Genomic DNA, 17380 nt, shown 5'->3' with positions numbered 1-17380 from the left:
AAGACTGTATTTATAACTCCGGGCAGGGCGCCAGCCCACCGCAGACCGAGGACTTTCAGTGAACAAATTATTCAGCAGAAGTGTGTCAAGAAACACTAAGGGGGGAGAGGGGGGGGGGGGGATTGGGGGATGCTCCTTAGTCTGCAGTACGCCTGCATAGCACCTCATTGGGACTGGGACTGCCAAGTGAAGTTTCTTTCTTTTTAGACTTTCCTTCGTTTTATTCTTTCTGGTATGTGTTCAAAACATACTGTGCATGTATATCTATCTATCTATCTATCTAATCCTGCCTACTATACTAAAATTAAAATCTATCTATCTATCTATCTATCTATCTATCTATCTATCTATCTATCTGTCTTTTACTGTCTTTCTCATCTAAATCAGTGTCACTCAGCTTGAGCCTATCCCAGCAATACAGGGCAGGAAACAGCCCTTGATGGAGTGCCAGTCCATTATAGTGCCCACTGTTTCACACACCGCGACAGTACTATCAGAGTTCACTGTACCACTGTATATTATATTATATTATATTATATTGCCAATAAAAAAATACTGATAACCCTCCCCCAAAACCACCTTTAAGTTGTTACTTTTTATTGTTATACAACATCAAATCACAGTGGATTTGCCTCTATTGGTACTCATCAACAGAAAAAGACTAATGTCAAACCTTTGTATCACATAGTTTTATAGGGTCATTTCTACCATGTGTACAGAGAACAATGACATTCTTACTTTCATGTGCCAGTGCACATGCGGCACATCGCCCCTCTCATATTCTGGTGGTGTGGTAACGGCGCGGGAGCTGCTGCCACCTCACAGACCCAGTATTGTGGGCTAGATGCCCGCACCTGCTCTTTGTCCTTGTTGAGTCTGCATGCTCTCCATGTGCCCTTGTGGGTGTTCCTTCAAGTCCTCACACCATAACCCTGTGCCTCCTGTGTTTTAGCCAGCTGTCTCCCCAACACTACACCCTGAACTCCCGCTTCTTTTAGTTTAATGTCTAACCTCTCAGGAGGGATGCTTTCTGAAAATCCAGATAAATAATATATGCATTATTTTGATTGTATCCTTTTGTTGCTTTCTAGTGGAATTCCAGCCTGTTGGTATAACATGACCTGAACCCATGCTGACTGTTCACTCAAACTCCTGTTATTGTAAAGTGCTGCTCAGTCTTTTCCAATCCCACCTTCCCCAAAGATGCGTGCGTTAGATTAAGTAGAGTTGAGATTATTATATTAAAATGTATTCTATTTTATTCATTTGAATTTTCAGTTTAAGGTTATGAGGAGCAAGGCAGATGCCAGCCGGACGGAACTTACACAAACACCCAGTCACACAGGAGTTAAGGTTCCCTGAATATGCCCCCTTTATTGGCCTCATCGTATCCTTTTGTCCGGGAGGCATCGATTAAAAATAAACCTACAACATGTCCGTCTTTTGACCCAATGCGTTAAAGGAGTTGGATGATTGGTCGTATTTTTTTTTCGCAGGCACACTTTGCATCCTATCAACGGACTCCCCAAAGCACCCCAAATAAATAACAAAATGCTCTTAGATGACCGCAAGAGTGCAACATTAATTTACGTTTTTGACGATGTGTGAGGAAATGGGAAAAACCACGTGAGCACGAAAAGAATATATACTGTACAAACATCCCTCGGACTGACACCCAGCTGTAATATGAACCAGTTAGTCCTATACTGAGCTCTCACTGGGGTTCCGTCTGCCATGACGTCTAGTACCCCCGTTTCCTCGTCCGGTAGGTGTGTGGCGCACTCGATCGAATCCAGGACTTGTGCCCGGCGCTGCTCCTCCCTCGGTTAATGTTCACTCCTGCGTTTATAAAGCCAGCTTGGGCACCGGAGGAGCGCTCCTTTCATCATGTACGCGATCTGTGCGCTGCTTGCGCTCCTGGTGTTTTTGCCGCCGCTGCTGCGCCACTCTTTTCCGTACTTCTGGCAGGATGCGAATTACTTGTTTCAGTACTTGCGCTGCGGAGTTCGGATATCCCGCTACTCCAAGAAGAAACCGTTCTACAGCGTACTGGACGGCTTTCTAGAACACGTAAAAAAACAGCCCGAAAAACCTTTCATCATCTTCGAGGACCAAGTGTTCAGCTACCAGGAGGCGGACCGGCACAGCAACAAAGTGGCTCGGGCTCTGCGGAATCATGCCGGCTTGAGCCCTGGGGATTGCGTGGCGGTGTTTTTAGGGAACGAGCCTAACTTTCTGTGGACCTGGCTGGCCTTGGCCAAGTTGGGCTGTATAGCCAGCCTGCTCAACTACAACATCCGAGCCAAGTCGCTGCTGCATTGCTTCACGTGCTGCGGGGCCAACGTGTTGCTCGTGGCTGCGGGTAAGCTACAGCCGTGCATGGCAAGGGTCAGTTGCGATAAAGGTTCAGTGTTCTCGGGTGAAAGTGTGCCAGATGTACCGCAACGGAAGGGTGGTTGGGGGTTTTGTGCAGTTTTATACACAATTTACATAACATTTCTATTATTATTAAGTTATTAAGCAGTTCGCATACGTTTGCAACCCGAGATTTTTCTTCTTTTTTTGCATATAACAAAGACATATATGCTTTGCATTTGTCATTCCAACAGATTGCACATCACACACATTAACACTGCTATCTTTTTTTCGTGTCTGCCGTTTCTATAGGAGGGTGACAATTAGTTAAATTCCAATGGATGTTTTTCAAATGTTGACAAGCAATAAGCAAAAGGAATCACTGAAAACCACAGAAAACAAAAACAGCAAAAAAAAAACAGTACGAGTTAAGTTCGAAGAAATAATTTTTTTTTACATTGTTTCTGTTTGGGGATCGTTGTGCAAATGTGTACAACTGAGCTGCGACCACAGATCTAACTGCTCTGTGGATGATTCATTCAGGCATTTCAAGGTCACTTCGTTGTAATGAAAGCATCTGCTGAATGTACTTCGTAGTAACGCGATTTCTATAGACTCGTGTCATATGGGGAAACTGTCGGGACCGTAACAATACTTTGCTGTAATACTCTCTCACCTCGGTCTCTCTCTTCTCTCTGCGCCGCTGCAAAGCCCCGCCCGCCAAGCATTCTGAAAAGTCTGAGTGAATCTCCCTTGCCGGCAGTTCTCTCGCGGTCCGGCTGTCAGACGGCTGCGGTCCGGCTGTCAGACGGCTGCGGCCCGGTAGTGGACCGCGGACCGGGGGTTGGGGACCCCTGTGCTAGGAGACTTCTGAAAATCATTTGTTATGAAATAAACGCGCCCGTTTTTAGGTTTAACTCCCATTCGGTGTGTGTCTTGGTCTTTCCATCTCGGTGACTGTTACATTATTATTATTATTATTATTGTTGTTGTTGTTGTCTGCGGTGGGCTGGCGCCCTGCCCGGGGTTTGTTTCCTGCCTTGCGCCCAGTGCTGGCTGGGATTGGCTCCAGCAGACCCCCGTGACCCTGTAGTTAGGATGTAGCGGGTTGGATAATAGATGGATGGATGGATAGATATATATCAGGGTAATGTGATGAAGAAAATGTTTTTCTTATGGCTACCCAATGTTATAAAATGAAGTGTCACAGAGCATACATACTGTGGATTCAGAAAACATTCAGACCCCATCACCTTCTATACACTTTATTGTGTTGTAGATTCCATTTTAAATGGACAAATTTGCCACATCAATCTACACTGAATAACTGATCATGACAAAGTGAAAAGATTTCAAAACATTTTGCACATTTTCTAGTAACTGAGAACTGAAATGTCTCCGTTATGTAAGCATTCAGACCCTTAACTCGCTACTTTGTAGAAGCCCCGATGGCAGCAATTTCAGCTTTGTGTCTTCTTGATGACTTTCTACCAGGTTTACACACCTGGATTTTTGCAGGTTCTCCCATTTTTCTTTGGCATGTCCTCTCAAGCTCCATGAGATTGGATGGGAAGTGACTATAAACGGCCATCTTCAGGTTTCTCCACCGAGGTTCTATAGGCTTTGGCTTGGCCACTGAAGGACATTCAGAGAGAGACTTGTCCCAGAGACACTCCAGCTTTATCCTGGCTGTACGTTTTGGCTCATTGTGGCTCTGAATGGCGACCTGTTGCCCCAGTCTGAGGTCACATGCACTCTGGAGCAGGTTTTCTTCACGGACCTCTCTGTACTTAGCTGCATTCATCCTTCCCTAAATTCTGACCAGTCTCCCTGTCCGTATTGAGAAGCACCCTCTTAGCATGAACCCAGTGGCGTCACTAGGGTTGGTGTCACACAGTACGGTAACCAAGGCCAGATCAAGACCCCTAGAGAGTTGATTATACTTTAAACAATGCAGCATGTAGAAGCCCGGCCGTTTCATGCAGCACAGTAATTCCCACAATGAAATGGTGCATGGTCACTTGATTGCATCATGGAGCAGTTCCCCCTGGCTGATTTCAGCACAGACATTTTATAGACGTAGTCATTTGGGTGTCACCACCTCTGATGGGGTCAACAGGTGCAGTCCGTAACCCCCCTAGTGATAATACTGTTGTCACCATTATGTGTCACTGTGGTATTAGGCAAGTGAGGAGCAGCGCCAGGTGTTTATTAGATGTTGGTTGCTTGGATGTTTGCTCCAAAGAGTTTAATTTTCTGAGACTACATGTCCCAAGGTGCCCTGCAGGAGTATGAATGGGAGCTCTGCCACAGGGAAGCTGCCACTTAGCATACTGGGGGAGCAAACAGCCCCCAGAGACAGTCCGTCTCTGTCCTTCCATTTTCTCCTGACCAGGAAAAGTACTGAAAACACATCCAGCCCGGGATGCCTGTACATCCAACAGGGGCCTCCTATCCAGGTAAGGAACCTTATCCTCTCCTGGTCGGGATGCCCATCCATCCAGTTTGGCACTTACACCATCCATACACCGTATTGCAGCATACAGTGGTGCAAAATGACATTTCTGCAGTCCACAGTGCAACATATACTTAAACACAGGACAAGTTCAAAACAGGCAAAGAGCTATACAATGCTATAAATAAATCAATAAATAAACAATAGGCAAGTAAATAGATAATAATAATAAATAGTGTCAGTCAGTCAAGTTAGTTATTTTCTAACCTGCTTAGTCCTGAACAGGGTCACGAGGTTCTGCTGAAGCCTATCTCAGCAAGCATGGAGCACAAGGCAGGAACAAACCCTGCACAGAGCGCCAGTCCATCGCAGGATACACACAGACACACACACACACACCAACCACATACTGGGGCTAACTGAATATCACCAGTTCACCTAACCTGCATGTCCTTGGACTGTGGGAGGAAACTGGAGCAGCCAGAGGAAAACCCCCACAGACAAGGGGAGAACATGCAAACTCCACTCCAGTGTTTCTTAAAGTAGGCGTCATAACCCATTCTGGGTCGCGAGATATCTCTAATTGGGCCGCGCTGAGTCGTGAATTACAATTGAAGTGAATGAGAAAGGTGTAGCTAACCTGGCTAAACTGCCCACCATGACCTTGGCATTGTGCCCCCCCCCCCCCCCCCAATCATCCCCTGCCTCTAATTGTCTCTCTCTCTCTCACCACTTCACCACCTAATAGCTCACGGGTGGTGAGTGCACTGGCACAAAAATGTCTGCCGTCACATCATCCAGCAGGATGCTACACATTAGTGGTGGTTGAAGTGGCTCCCCACTCACTATGAGGAGTGAGAAAGCACTACAGTGATCCCTCGCTATATCGCGCTTCGCCTTTCGCGGCTTCACTCCATCGCGGATTTTATATGTAAGCATATTTAAATATATATCGCGGATTTTTTGCTGGTTCGCGGATTTCTGCGGACAATGGGTCTTTTCATTTCTGGTACATGCTTCCTCAGTTGGTTTGCCCAGTTGATTTCATACAAGGGACGCTATTGGCAGATGGCTGAGAAGCTACCCAAATTACTTTTCTCTCTCTCTCTCTTGCGCTGACTTTCTCTGATCCTGACGTAGGGGGATTGAGCAGGGGGGCTGTTCAAACACCTAGACGATACGGACGCTCGTCTAAAAATGCTGAAAGATTATCTTCACGTTGCTACCTTCTGTGCAGCTGCTTCCTGAAACGACATGCTGCATGGTGCTTCGCATACTTAAAAGCTCGAAGGGCACGTATTGATTTTTGCTTGCTTGTTTTTCTCTCTCTCTCTCTCTCTCTCTCTGCTCCTGACGGAGGGGGTGTGAGCTGCCGCCTTCAACAGCTTTGTGCCGCGGTGCTTCGCATACTTAAAAGCCAAACAGCCCTATTGATTTGTTTGCTAGAGATTGTTTTCTCTATCTATGTGACATTCTGTGCTCCTGACGCGCACTCCTTTGAAGAGGAAGATATGTTTGCATTCTTTTAATTGTGAGACAGAACTGTCATCTCTGTCTTGTCATGGAGCACAGTTTAAACTTTTGAAAAAGAGACAAATGTTTGTTTGCAGTGTTTGAATAACGTTCCTGTCTCTCTACAACCTCCTGTGTTTCTGCGCAAATCTGTGACCTAAGCATGACAATATAAAAATAACCATATAAACATATGGTTTCTACTTCGCGGATTTTCTTTTCTTAAGGGTGGCTATGGAACGCAACCCCCGCCATGGAGGAGGGATTACTGTATATCAATGTAAAGAATTGCTATTAAACAGCCCCCCCCCCCCAGATGCTGTTTGCTGAATCTTCGAGGGAGCCCCCTCCCCAGTGATGTTTGGTAGCAATTCCTCAAGTTGCGACGCCCTGTCCACCAGAAGATGTTTGTCAGCGATTCTCCAAAGAGGACCCCCCAATCCCCCCCTCACTGAACACAATAGACTAAGCCATTGTTATTTTTGTTTATTTATTGCTTGTCTGGGTCAAATCTTGCAATTGATTTTAAAACTCATTTTTCGAGAAGCGAATTTCTTCAAATTTTGCATATGTGTTCAGTATCGATGAAAACACAATAATCCGTCAAAACCGATGCAATTACGTAACAAATTTCACTTTAATTAATGGTTAAGCAATTCCAATTAACGCACACACAGCAATGACGGAGAGAGAATAGAGCGAGATGTAGGAGCGCACAAGTGACAGACCCATCAGATTGCCCCCAGTTGAGTGGAGTAGTCGGTAAATACGCCTGCCGACTTGACTTGTGTACTCTTGTGAAGGAGTAGCCTTGATGATCACGATGAGGAAGTATTGTCGTAAGCCTGCCGTTCTGTCGTCGATATTTTTATTTTTGCAGCGACCGAGCGCTAATCCCATAAGAGCCTGAACAGAAAAACAGAGAGACCGAAATATCATTCTTTTTAATATTCCAATAATTCTGCAAAGAAGATATAATATGTAATACTTTTAAAGAAGCTTCCCATTCTAGGAAAATTATTAAAGAAAAATAATTTGCAAAACACTCAAAAACTAAAATGTAAAAAATAAAATATATCAATTTTTTTAAGTAAAACGATTTTATTTACTTTAGTTATAAATGCACTAAAAAGCAAAAAATTCATTTTTCTTTAACCAGAATTTTCGTGGTTATATGTGAATAAATAAAATAGTGGGTCGCACATAAATTAATTCATTCAATCAATTAATAGAATAGCTACTTTCATTATAAAATATATTAAAATAAAACATTGTAATTTCCCACCATGCTAAACAACCTTCAAAAATTGTTTAAATCAATTAATTTATGTGCACCCCATGATTTTATTTAGTCTCATTAAAGAAAAATTATTTTTTTGCTTTTTAGTGCATTTATAACTAAAGTAAATAAAATCGTTTTACTTAAAAAAAAAGTATATATTTTATTTTATACGATTTTATTCTATCACCTTATATTCTTAATCCTAGTATTCTGTGTTTTTGCTGTGGCATGTGTCATGTTTCAGCCAGCATTCTCCCCCAGTTGGTGTTCTAAGCTTGTTTGTTTCTTGTTTGTTTTTACTTTTATGCCATTTATTTGTATTAAAGTTTATTTTATGTATAATGTACATTTTTCTACATTTCTACATTTTTTTGTGTGTTGGGAAAGGGGCGGGGCCTAGGTTTATAACCCTTGTGTTTTGTGGGTGGCTCCCAAAGGGGCGGGGCCTAGGTTTATAACCCTTGTGTTTTGTGGGTAGCTCCCAAAGGGGCGGGGCCTAGGTTTATAGCCCTTGTGTTTTGTGGGTGGCCCCCAAAGGGGCGGGGCCTAGGTTTATAACCCTTGTGTTTTGTGGGTGGCTCCCAAAGGGGCGGGGCCACCTGCCAAAAACAGCCCTCCACCCAATGTAAGGGAGGTCCTCCCATAGTTCCTGGCAGGTCACTGCGAATGCGCTGGGGAGTGGGGAGTGTGACTTGTGTTATTACGACTGCTACTGCCTTGTGTTTTGTGGATTTTCGACCCTGTGCTCTGTTTTTATCTTCGATTTTGGATTTTCGTTTCGGGACTGTGTTCCTTGATTTTATTGAACCTCAGCTCTGTTTTTTGACCACGCATTCTGGATTCTATATTGGGACTTTGTTCCGTATGGATTGCCTTGCCTTTTTTTGGCAGTTCTTTGAGCTCTTCGGAGTTTTGTGCATTGCAAAGTGTTTTGAAAATATACCTTTTATTTTATAAAAATCTCTCTTGGCACCTTTTTTGGTTTCTTGTTGGGGTTGTTTTGATTGTGTTTACCCCCTCTAGTGGGCAACTTTGGAAAGTGCTTTGGTGCCTGTGCTTCAGAACTCCCCAGTTTCATGACAGTATGCATTTGAATTAATAAAAGTATTTGTGATCTTATCTAATCTAATCTAAACTAAACTGCTTCTCGATTTTAAATAAGATGGCAGCCGTAGTATCCGCTCGTCTCTATGAATGTGTTTTTGTCTATTTTGGGCATTTTATACATGGGGAGTTCTCTTCTGAACTTAGTTTTCATTACCATTATGTATTTTTTAGTTTATTTCATGTCAAGTTGTTTGTACTTTGTCAGGTTTCTGTTCACGTCATCTCAAGATTTGGAGTTAGTGATACCACGAGGGTGAGAAAAAAGTGTGTCTCAGGTGCTAAGTCATTCAACTCCAGTCCCTAGAGTCATAACTTTTATTGTGTGACCCTAAACAAGATCAAAGTCTGTCGCTTGTCCACACTTCAGTTATACAAGTCTGAATTGTTGTCTTAAATCACACCTCCTCCTGAGTGGATTAGTCGACTAATGAAGTCAGTGGATTTGTGTCTCACGTGATGTATGACAACTTTCACACAGACCTGGATGAGATTTTGGGACAAAAGAGTATCTTGTCAAGGAAGCTTGATAGTCTGAATTAAGAAACGCCTTATCTTCTAGCAGATGCTGACCGGGAGAGCATGCCATGACAATTACTTTGTATATTATGGGAGAGGCAGAAATCAAAGGCATGAAGCAGAACTCAAAGCCAAAAGATTATACAAGGCCACAAAAGCCTGGGAACTTTTGTAAATGGTGCCAGCTGAGTGGTCAGATTGGAAACCAGACATTCTTAACAAACGAAACTCTTTCATCCGTTTACCCTCTTACTGTTATTTTTAAGGTTAAGTCCAGACAGGTGAGTCTCTTTGAACCTTTGCATTTAAATAGCTTGGCATCCATTATGGAACTAATAAGTGCATTTGCTCACCACAGCATCAGTGCAGGGAAGCATCCAAAGTAACCAACGTGACAGAACATTAGATGACATCAAAACATACACAAAGAACAAGAAAAAAATAAATAGAAAGTAAAAAAAAAAGTCCAAAGTAGCCCAAAACAAATTTCATGTGTGAAGGCTAGGGGGCGCCACAGAGCCCTAAACTCCAAACACAGACACACAAAACACAGCCGGGTTCAAAAAAAGGGGAGTTTATTACACAAATTCCTTGTATACACGAGCACAACACACAAGTCGCCTCTCCTTCCTTTCTCTCTCACCACCGCGTTGCTCTCCTCCAGTCGAGTGTTGCCTTCCTTCCTCCCAGCTCCCACTCACCTGGACCAGGCAGTGTGGCCCCCTTTATTGAGGACCCGGGAGTGCTTCTGGTGCCGGGGCTTTTGTCCGTTTAAAGCACTTCCAGGGCATACGGAAGTTCCCAATAGCAGGGAGTGTAATTCCCCACAGCTCCCTCTTATTGCACCCGGGAACCCCACAGACTACATTTCCCAGCATGCCCTTCTGGTTTCCTACCAGGCACCAATACCAGGGCTGCTGCTATCTAGCGTCCTAGGTGAATAAACAGCCCCCAGTGACAGTCATTCGCCTTTATCCCAGTCAGGGAAAGCACTCCAAATATATCTTCCTGGGGCTTCCTGTCCGGGTAAGAAATCTTCCTCTCCTTCATCTGGGATGTCCGTCTATCTACCTGGGGAGTCTTGTTCGAGTACGGCACCTTCCCCTCTCCTGGTCGGGATGCCCGTCCGTCTCGTGTGGCACTTACACATGATAATAATAATAAGGTGTGTTTTAGTACCATCTTACATTTTCAGTTATTTTTGTTCTTGAATTGTTATTGTCCATATGCTTTTACTTTTTGTTTTTTTCTGTTAATACTGTTAAAAAAAACAAAATAATAAATAAATATAATACATTCTTTATACTTTGTGGAACCTCAAGTGGTGGGACCACCCTGACATCAGTGCTTCTTGGACCACCTTTAGCCTTTATTCAGAGATCTTGGCAATGGTCCCAGCGGAGGTTCATTGTCTATGTGGAGGTGTGTTGACTTTCTATAGTTTCTGGATTTTTTGCTTTTGTTTTGTTTAGTTTTTGGTTTCTTCATTTCAGGCTTTAAAATTGTGGAAAAGGTGTTTCCCTAAAACGTAAATCCACTCTTATCAAATACTTTTCCTGTATACTACAGTTATATGTCACGTCTCTGTCGCCACTCACGTTTGTCTGTTTTTAGACTTACCAACAGTTCACAGTTGCAGTGCTCTTGACTATAGTTATCGTGACTCAGGAGTCTCAAAAGCACAGGTACCAAAAACGCTTTCAATATTTGCCCACTAGGAGGGGGGAAAAAAACTAGACGCCAAAAATAGTCTTGCAAAATATTTAGAAATTAAAAGGTTCACTTTCACAAAATGAGCATGATGGAATTGCCTGAAGGGAAAGAATGCACACAGTAAACAAAAATCCCAATATAGAATCCAAAAAGCGTTGTCAAAAAACAAAGCAGGGGGTCAAAAAACCTAGAAGGTGCAAAAAGCAATATGAAGGCACAGGGAAACACAAGAGACACTCCGCTGCCTAGCGCACTTGTAATGAACCGCCAGGAACTATGGAAGGCCCTCCCGTTAATAGGGTGGAAGGCCGTACCTGGAGGTGATTGGCAGGTGGCCCTGCCCCTTGAGGAGCCACCCACAAAACACGTGGGACGTAATCACAGCCACATTCACTTATAAACGAACATAAGATAAAAGTACATCTCTGTCTCTCTCTCGCTCTGATGTTTAGTTTGGAGGGATGGGCTGTTCTGGTAAGAGTCGGGGAGCTGTGATGAACCTTCCACTTTCTGATGATGGACCCCACAGTGCACAACAAGACATTCAAACTCTTTGATACTTTTTTGTTGTCGTTTCCTACCTTGTGCATTTCAATGACTTCTCACATCAGCAGAAGGCTCCTTTGTCTTCATTTTTGCAGTGACTGTCCAACAAAGACTATGACCCTTACCAAGGGGACTTTTTCTATCCAGAGAGTTATGAAGGACTCACAAGTAGCACCTCATTATATTTAATTATGACTGACACCTCATTTGTGTAAGCCTGGAGCTTCTAAAGCACTGAGGTTTAAATACTTACGCAAACACGAACTTTGGAGTTGTTCCTCTTCAGTTAAATATCTACAGAAAATGGTTTATGTTGACTTTGGAAATCTGTTTCTACAGCATAAGAGTTCACTTTCCAAATACTGAATGGATAAATACATGTACAAATCTAGTGTCATGCAGAAAGTGATGATGACTTCCAAGGAGATTGAATACTTTTGCACGCCACTTATCTCATAAACCACCTTCAGGGCCGCAGCACCAAACACGAGCACATTTGTGGGTGTCTCATTTTAACAGAGGATGGTGGGCATCCAAAATGAGAATGAGAAATCAGGGTGGCATCACAGAACAGAACAAAACATTCATAACCTTCAGTTAGCTTTTCTATATTTTATTTTTCACAAATCTAATTCACATACAGTATGTAGAACCACAACCATCTGAATAGCTCTCAGGGATTAGTGTGCCACCACTATGAAGTTCAAATGGAAACCGCAACATTCGATGGCCACAAATTGCGTAAGATCTAACATATTAGATCTAGCCAAGTTATCACGCAGTTGGCGTGCACAAATAATTTTTTATTCCATGTGCCAACCAGGAGGTGATGCAAATAGATATTTGATATGAGAAAATACATTTTAATTATGAGTTTTCCTCAAAAACAAGATGCATTTAGAAAAAGCATATTAAAATAACACCCTGATTTTATGTTGGAATCAAGAACAAATTTGTGTGTTCTCCACTGTGGAGGTCAGCATGTTAAATATCCAATTAAAACTCATCTTCTAAAGACATGTAAAAGACAAATTATCACAAAATGCTAGACATTACAAAAATACAGCAACCAAATGATACGTTTTTCATCTTGTCACATCTTTAATCTGGTATTTATGTCACTCCTTTGTTATGTCACTCCTTCGATACAGAGCCGTATATCCTACCCAGCTGGATGTTTTATGGTTTCCTCTCCCTTGAAGGGTGTTTTTTTGGGTCATCTTTGTGTTTCTAAAACATTTAAAAGACTTTGAAATCCAAGCCTCCTTTTGGGCCAGTGTAGGCCAAAGCCTTTCTGGTCAAGTTTGGGTTCAGGCTGCCTAGGGTGAGGCCGTCTCTAGGCAGGCCAATGAAGGCCCTGGCCTGGTTTGTGGGTCTTTTTGCTATGTTGGTGTCACCATTTCATAACACTGGGGTGCACCTGTATGCTGTGTATTGTGTTTATTAATCTCAGGTTCCAATATGTCACTTTCTATTCTTTTTGTCTTTTTTGTATCAAGCAGCTAATTTAATTCTTGCTACAGGTTTTTTAACTCCGTGTTAAGGCTATGGACATGAGACGACTGCCATAGAGCAGCATGGAGTTGGCAGACTGCTACTGAAGAGTATTGCAGCTTCCACATGTCCATGTAGGGCGGAGTGGTGGCTCTGAGGCTAAGGATCTGTGCTGGTATCCCGAAGGTTGCCGGTTCGAATCCCCATCACTGCCAAAAGACATCCTACTCTGCTGGGCCCTTGAGCAAGACCCTCAACCTGTAATTGCTCCAGGGGCGCTGTACAATGGCTGTCCCTGCGCTCTGACCCCAAGGGGTATGCGCAAACTAACAAATTCCTAATACAAGAAATTGTATAAGGCGAAATAAAGAACAAAAAAAAAGTGTCCTTTTTATCAGCACTATGCAGATTTTGTCTGCACACTATGATGAACCATTTCTATGAATTGTTCCTTTTAATGTGCAATTAGAAAAATCAGTTGCATCCATGCTTTTCCTAATGTGCACAACCCACAGATCAGCCTAAACCCGCATGCCGGTCCACAATTCAATACAATACAATTTATTTTTGCATCACCCAAAATCACACAAGAAGAACCACAATGGGCTTTAACAGGCCCTGCCTTTTGACAGCCCACCCAGCCTTGACTAGGAAAAAACTCCAAAAAAACCAAGGAAGAAACCTTGGGAAAGGCAGTTCAAAGAGAGACCCCTTTTTTGGACATGCAGTGGGTGTCAAAAAACAAAGGGGGTCAATACAATACAATACACAGAACAGAACACAAGTAATCCATCCATCCATCCATTTTCCAACCCGCTGAATCCGAACACAGGGTCACGGGGGTCTGCTGGAGCCAATCCCAGCCAACACAGGGCACAAGGCAGGAACCAATCCCGGGCAGGGTGCCAACCCACCGCAGACACAAGTAATCCTCAATACAATATGACAAGTACAGAGCAGAATTCAACAGTAGATGATATTACATAACACGATTTGTCACACATTTCTCCTGTCACACATCCAGAATGGCACAGCTTAGCGCTGCCAGACTTCACTTTGTGTGGAGAAAACACACATGAAAACAGCATGGCACCCCAGACAGGTTCAGATGTCCTCACAGGTGGCGCAGTGGTAGTGCTGCTGCTTTGCAGTAAGGAGACTGTGGAAGATTGTGGGTTCGCTTCCCGGTTCCTCCCTGTGTGGATAGCGCTTTGAGTACTGAGAAAAGCGCTATATAAATGTAATGAATTATTATTATTATTATTATTATTCAGGTTAGCTAAACCCATGGTGCCATGTTGTCCTCAGTCGTTGTCATATCGGCTCACTCCGAGAGTTCAAGAAGGTTTTTAATTCTGAGATCTCATTTTTAGTCCACTCATCTTACGGGCATCACCTGCTTAATGTTGATTAACTCTCAATGACGCAGTCGTTCACTTTTGTGATTTCCTTTCAAAGAACTGAAGTCGGCTGTTGAAGAGGTGCTGCCTACGCTCAGGGAGAAGAATGTCTCCGTCTATATCTTCAGCGACACGTCCGACAACAAGGATATTCAGAGTCTTGGAGACAAAATCAATCAAGCCTCGGATGAGCCTTTGCCCCAATCCCTGAGGGACAGCATTAATTTTCACAGTAAAGCAGCATACATCTATACGTCTGGCACCACAGGTATGGCATTAAAATTAAAAGCTGATGAATGAGTCTCTGTTGGGCTTGAGTTTGATTTTTATAGAATCTCCTCCGTTAGGTTGTCATGACATTTTCTAACCTGCTTAGTCCATACCAGGGTTTCAGGAGCCTATTTCAGATAGAATAGGAAGTGAGGCAGGAAGAAACTGTGGGCAGGGCGCCAGTCTGTCGCAGGGCAATCACACACACACCAGACAGCCACTAGCCAATTCATCTAACCTGAATGTCTTTGGATAGTGGGAAGAAACTGGAGCACTTGGGGTAAACCCACCCAGACACACAGAGAACATGCAGACTTCACTAATCACTAATCCTAACTCAGAAAACCGAAAGTTTGGAAACCAGAATCTCAAGAGAGTAATTCACACTACGTTTGTTTCAGTCTTTTATCTAAATCACGGATAAAAATGAATTGTTGTATTTAATGAATGGCGCTGATGATGTAAGACATGTTGTTGTCCTAAACCACATTCCTTAGCAACTTGGAGTAGCTATTTAGATGCATTCAAGCTGGAGGTGGGATTACATCAGGGATCGTCTCTGAGCCCTTTGTTATTTGCTATGGTGATGGACAGGTTGACAGACGAGATTAGATAGGAGTCCCCGTGGACTGTGATGTTTGCTGATGACATTGTGGTCTGTAGTGAGAGTAGGGAGCAGGTTGAGGAGACCCTGGAGAGGTGGAGATCTGCTCTAGAGAGGAGAGGAATGAAGGTCAGTAGGAACAAGACAGCATACATGTGTGTAAATGAGAGGGAGGTCAGTGGAATGGCGAGGATGCATGGAGTAGAGTTGGCGAAGGTGGATGAGTTTAAATAATTGGGATCAACAGTACAGAGTAACGGGGATTGTGGAAGAGAAGTGAAAAAGAGAGTGCAGGCAGGGTGGAGTGGGTAGAGAAGAGGTGTCAGGAGTGATTTGTGACAGACGGGTATCAGAAAGAGTGAAAGGGAAGGTCTACAGGACGGTAGTGAGACCAGCTATGTTATATGGGCTGGAGACGGTGAAACTGACCAGAAAGCAGAGCTGGAGGTGGCAGAGTTAAAGATGTTAAGATTTGCATTGGGTGTGACGAGGATGGACAGGATTATAAATGAGCACATCAGAGGGTCAGCTCAAGTTGGACAGTTGGGAGACAAAGTCAGAGAGGCGAGATTGCGTTGGTTTGGACATGTGCAGAGGAGAGATGCTGGGTATACTGGGAGAAGGATGCTAAGGATAGAGCTGCCAGGCAAGTGGAAAAGAGGAAGGCCTAAGAGAAGGTTTATGGATGTGGTGAGAGAGAACATGCAGATGATGGGTGTAACAGAACAAGATGACGAGGACTGGAAGATATGGAACAAGACAATCCACTGTGGCAACCTCTAATGGGAGCAGCCGAAAGAAGAAGAAGATGTAGGATTAATAAAGATAGATGGCCTAAATAGTACAGGTGGTTTGTGAATAAGGTGAGTGTCTCTTTAAAAGACTAATTCACACTCCTGTATAAATTGGCCCAGAAGCAGGTGTTTGCGAGGAGAGCAACAGTGAACTGGGTGTCCTCAGTAAGGAAGTGAAATCCATGTCTTAACTGTTTAGTTTTATGATACAAGGGGGACTTGTCATGTTTTTTACTCTTCTCTCTAACAACCAACCCTGACTTGCACAAAAATTAAAAATTCAACTGTATTCAACAACAATCCTGCCGACTACGCCAGGTTTCTGTAGCACAAGTCCAGCATTTAAAACAAATGCTTATGCCCTTATAGAGTCATGTAACTTTTATGACAAACAACAAGTATCTAGATACAATACAAATCGTCGAGGCTTCTATGAATACAAATGCACTTCATAACGTGCATTAAAACCCCACAAACCAAAAAAAACACACTAGTGAAATGATAAACAGAAAAAACTCTATAAACAAACAGTGCGACAAAAACACAAAGCAAGTCAGTCTAGCAATACATTGTGAAAAGAGTAAAGAAAAAAACCTGACAAGCCCCCTTGTATCATAAAACCAAACAGTTAAGGCACGGATTTCACTTCCTCACTGCGGACACCCAGTTCACTGTTGCTCTCCTCCCACACCTGCTTCTGGGCCAATTTATACAGGAGTGTGAATTAGTCTCTTAAAGAGACACTCACCTTATTTACAAACCACCTGTACTATTTAGGCCATCTATCTTTATTAATCCTACATAGAGTCCTGATTATTGGCACAGGAAAACAGTTTTACAATGCTAAGTTTTTAAGGATAATATCTGATTTAGTGTGGAGTTGTTGCTGATGTTTCTCCAGGTACAATAGAGGTTTCTGCTTGCATTGGTGTGCCCCTTTGACCATGGTGTGTTGTAATGCTGCCTTTCTCAACTCACTTTCTGCTGTGTCGTCTACAAATTCATAGGGACGAGCATTACTAGTGGTATTGTTTTTGACATAAGCTAGAAGGCTGGTTTGAGATATTTCAATGGTTGCTTTATCATTTCCTCCCCCCCCCCCCCCTCCCCCTCTTATTTTATTCTCACAGGCCTCCCCAAGGCTGCAGTTATCACTCATCATCGCCTCTGGGCAGCTTGCTTTCTTCAAGGAATGTTGGGAGTAAAATCTAACGACATTATCTATATCAACCTCCCTCTCTACCACAGCGCTGGCCTCTTGATGGGTGTCCTTGGTGCAATCGAAAGGGGTACGTAGGAAATAACTGTGATGAACACCTGCAGGGCAGTAGG

At 43.3% G+C, this 17380-nt stretch overlaps 1 protein-coding gene across 1 annotated transcript in view; it reads left to right on the top strand.

The window, feature by feature from the left end:
- The first annotated feature begins 1857 nt into the window (after positions 1-1857).
- LOC114667304 (long-chain fatty acid transport protein 2-like) overlaps positions 1858-17380 on the top strand; it is a 41868-nt gene continuing 26345 nt past the window's right edge. The window contains exons 1-3 of the mRNA XM_028822560.2: positions 1858-2362; positions 14439-14648; positions 17179-17337. Coding sequence (XP_028678393.1) covers positions 1888-2362; positions 14439-14648; positions 17179-17337 — 844 coding nt within the window. The 5' untranslated portion in view covers positions 1858-1887. The remainder of the gene's footprint in view (positions 2363-14438; positions 14649-17178; positions 17338-17380) is intronic.

Source organism: Erpetoichthys calabaricus, chromosome 17 (assembly GCF_900747795.2).
Source record: "Erpetoichthys calabaricus chromosome 17, fErpCal1.3, whole genome shotgun sequence".
Lineage (NCBI taxonomy): Eukaryota > Metazoa > Chordata > Cladistia > Polypteriformes > Polypteridae > Erpetoichthys > Erpetoichthys calabaricus.
This window is presented reverse-complemented; position numbering and strand designations above follow the sequence as displayed.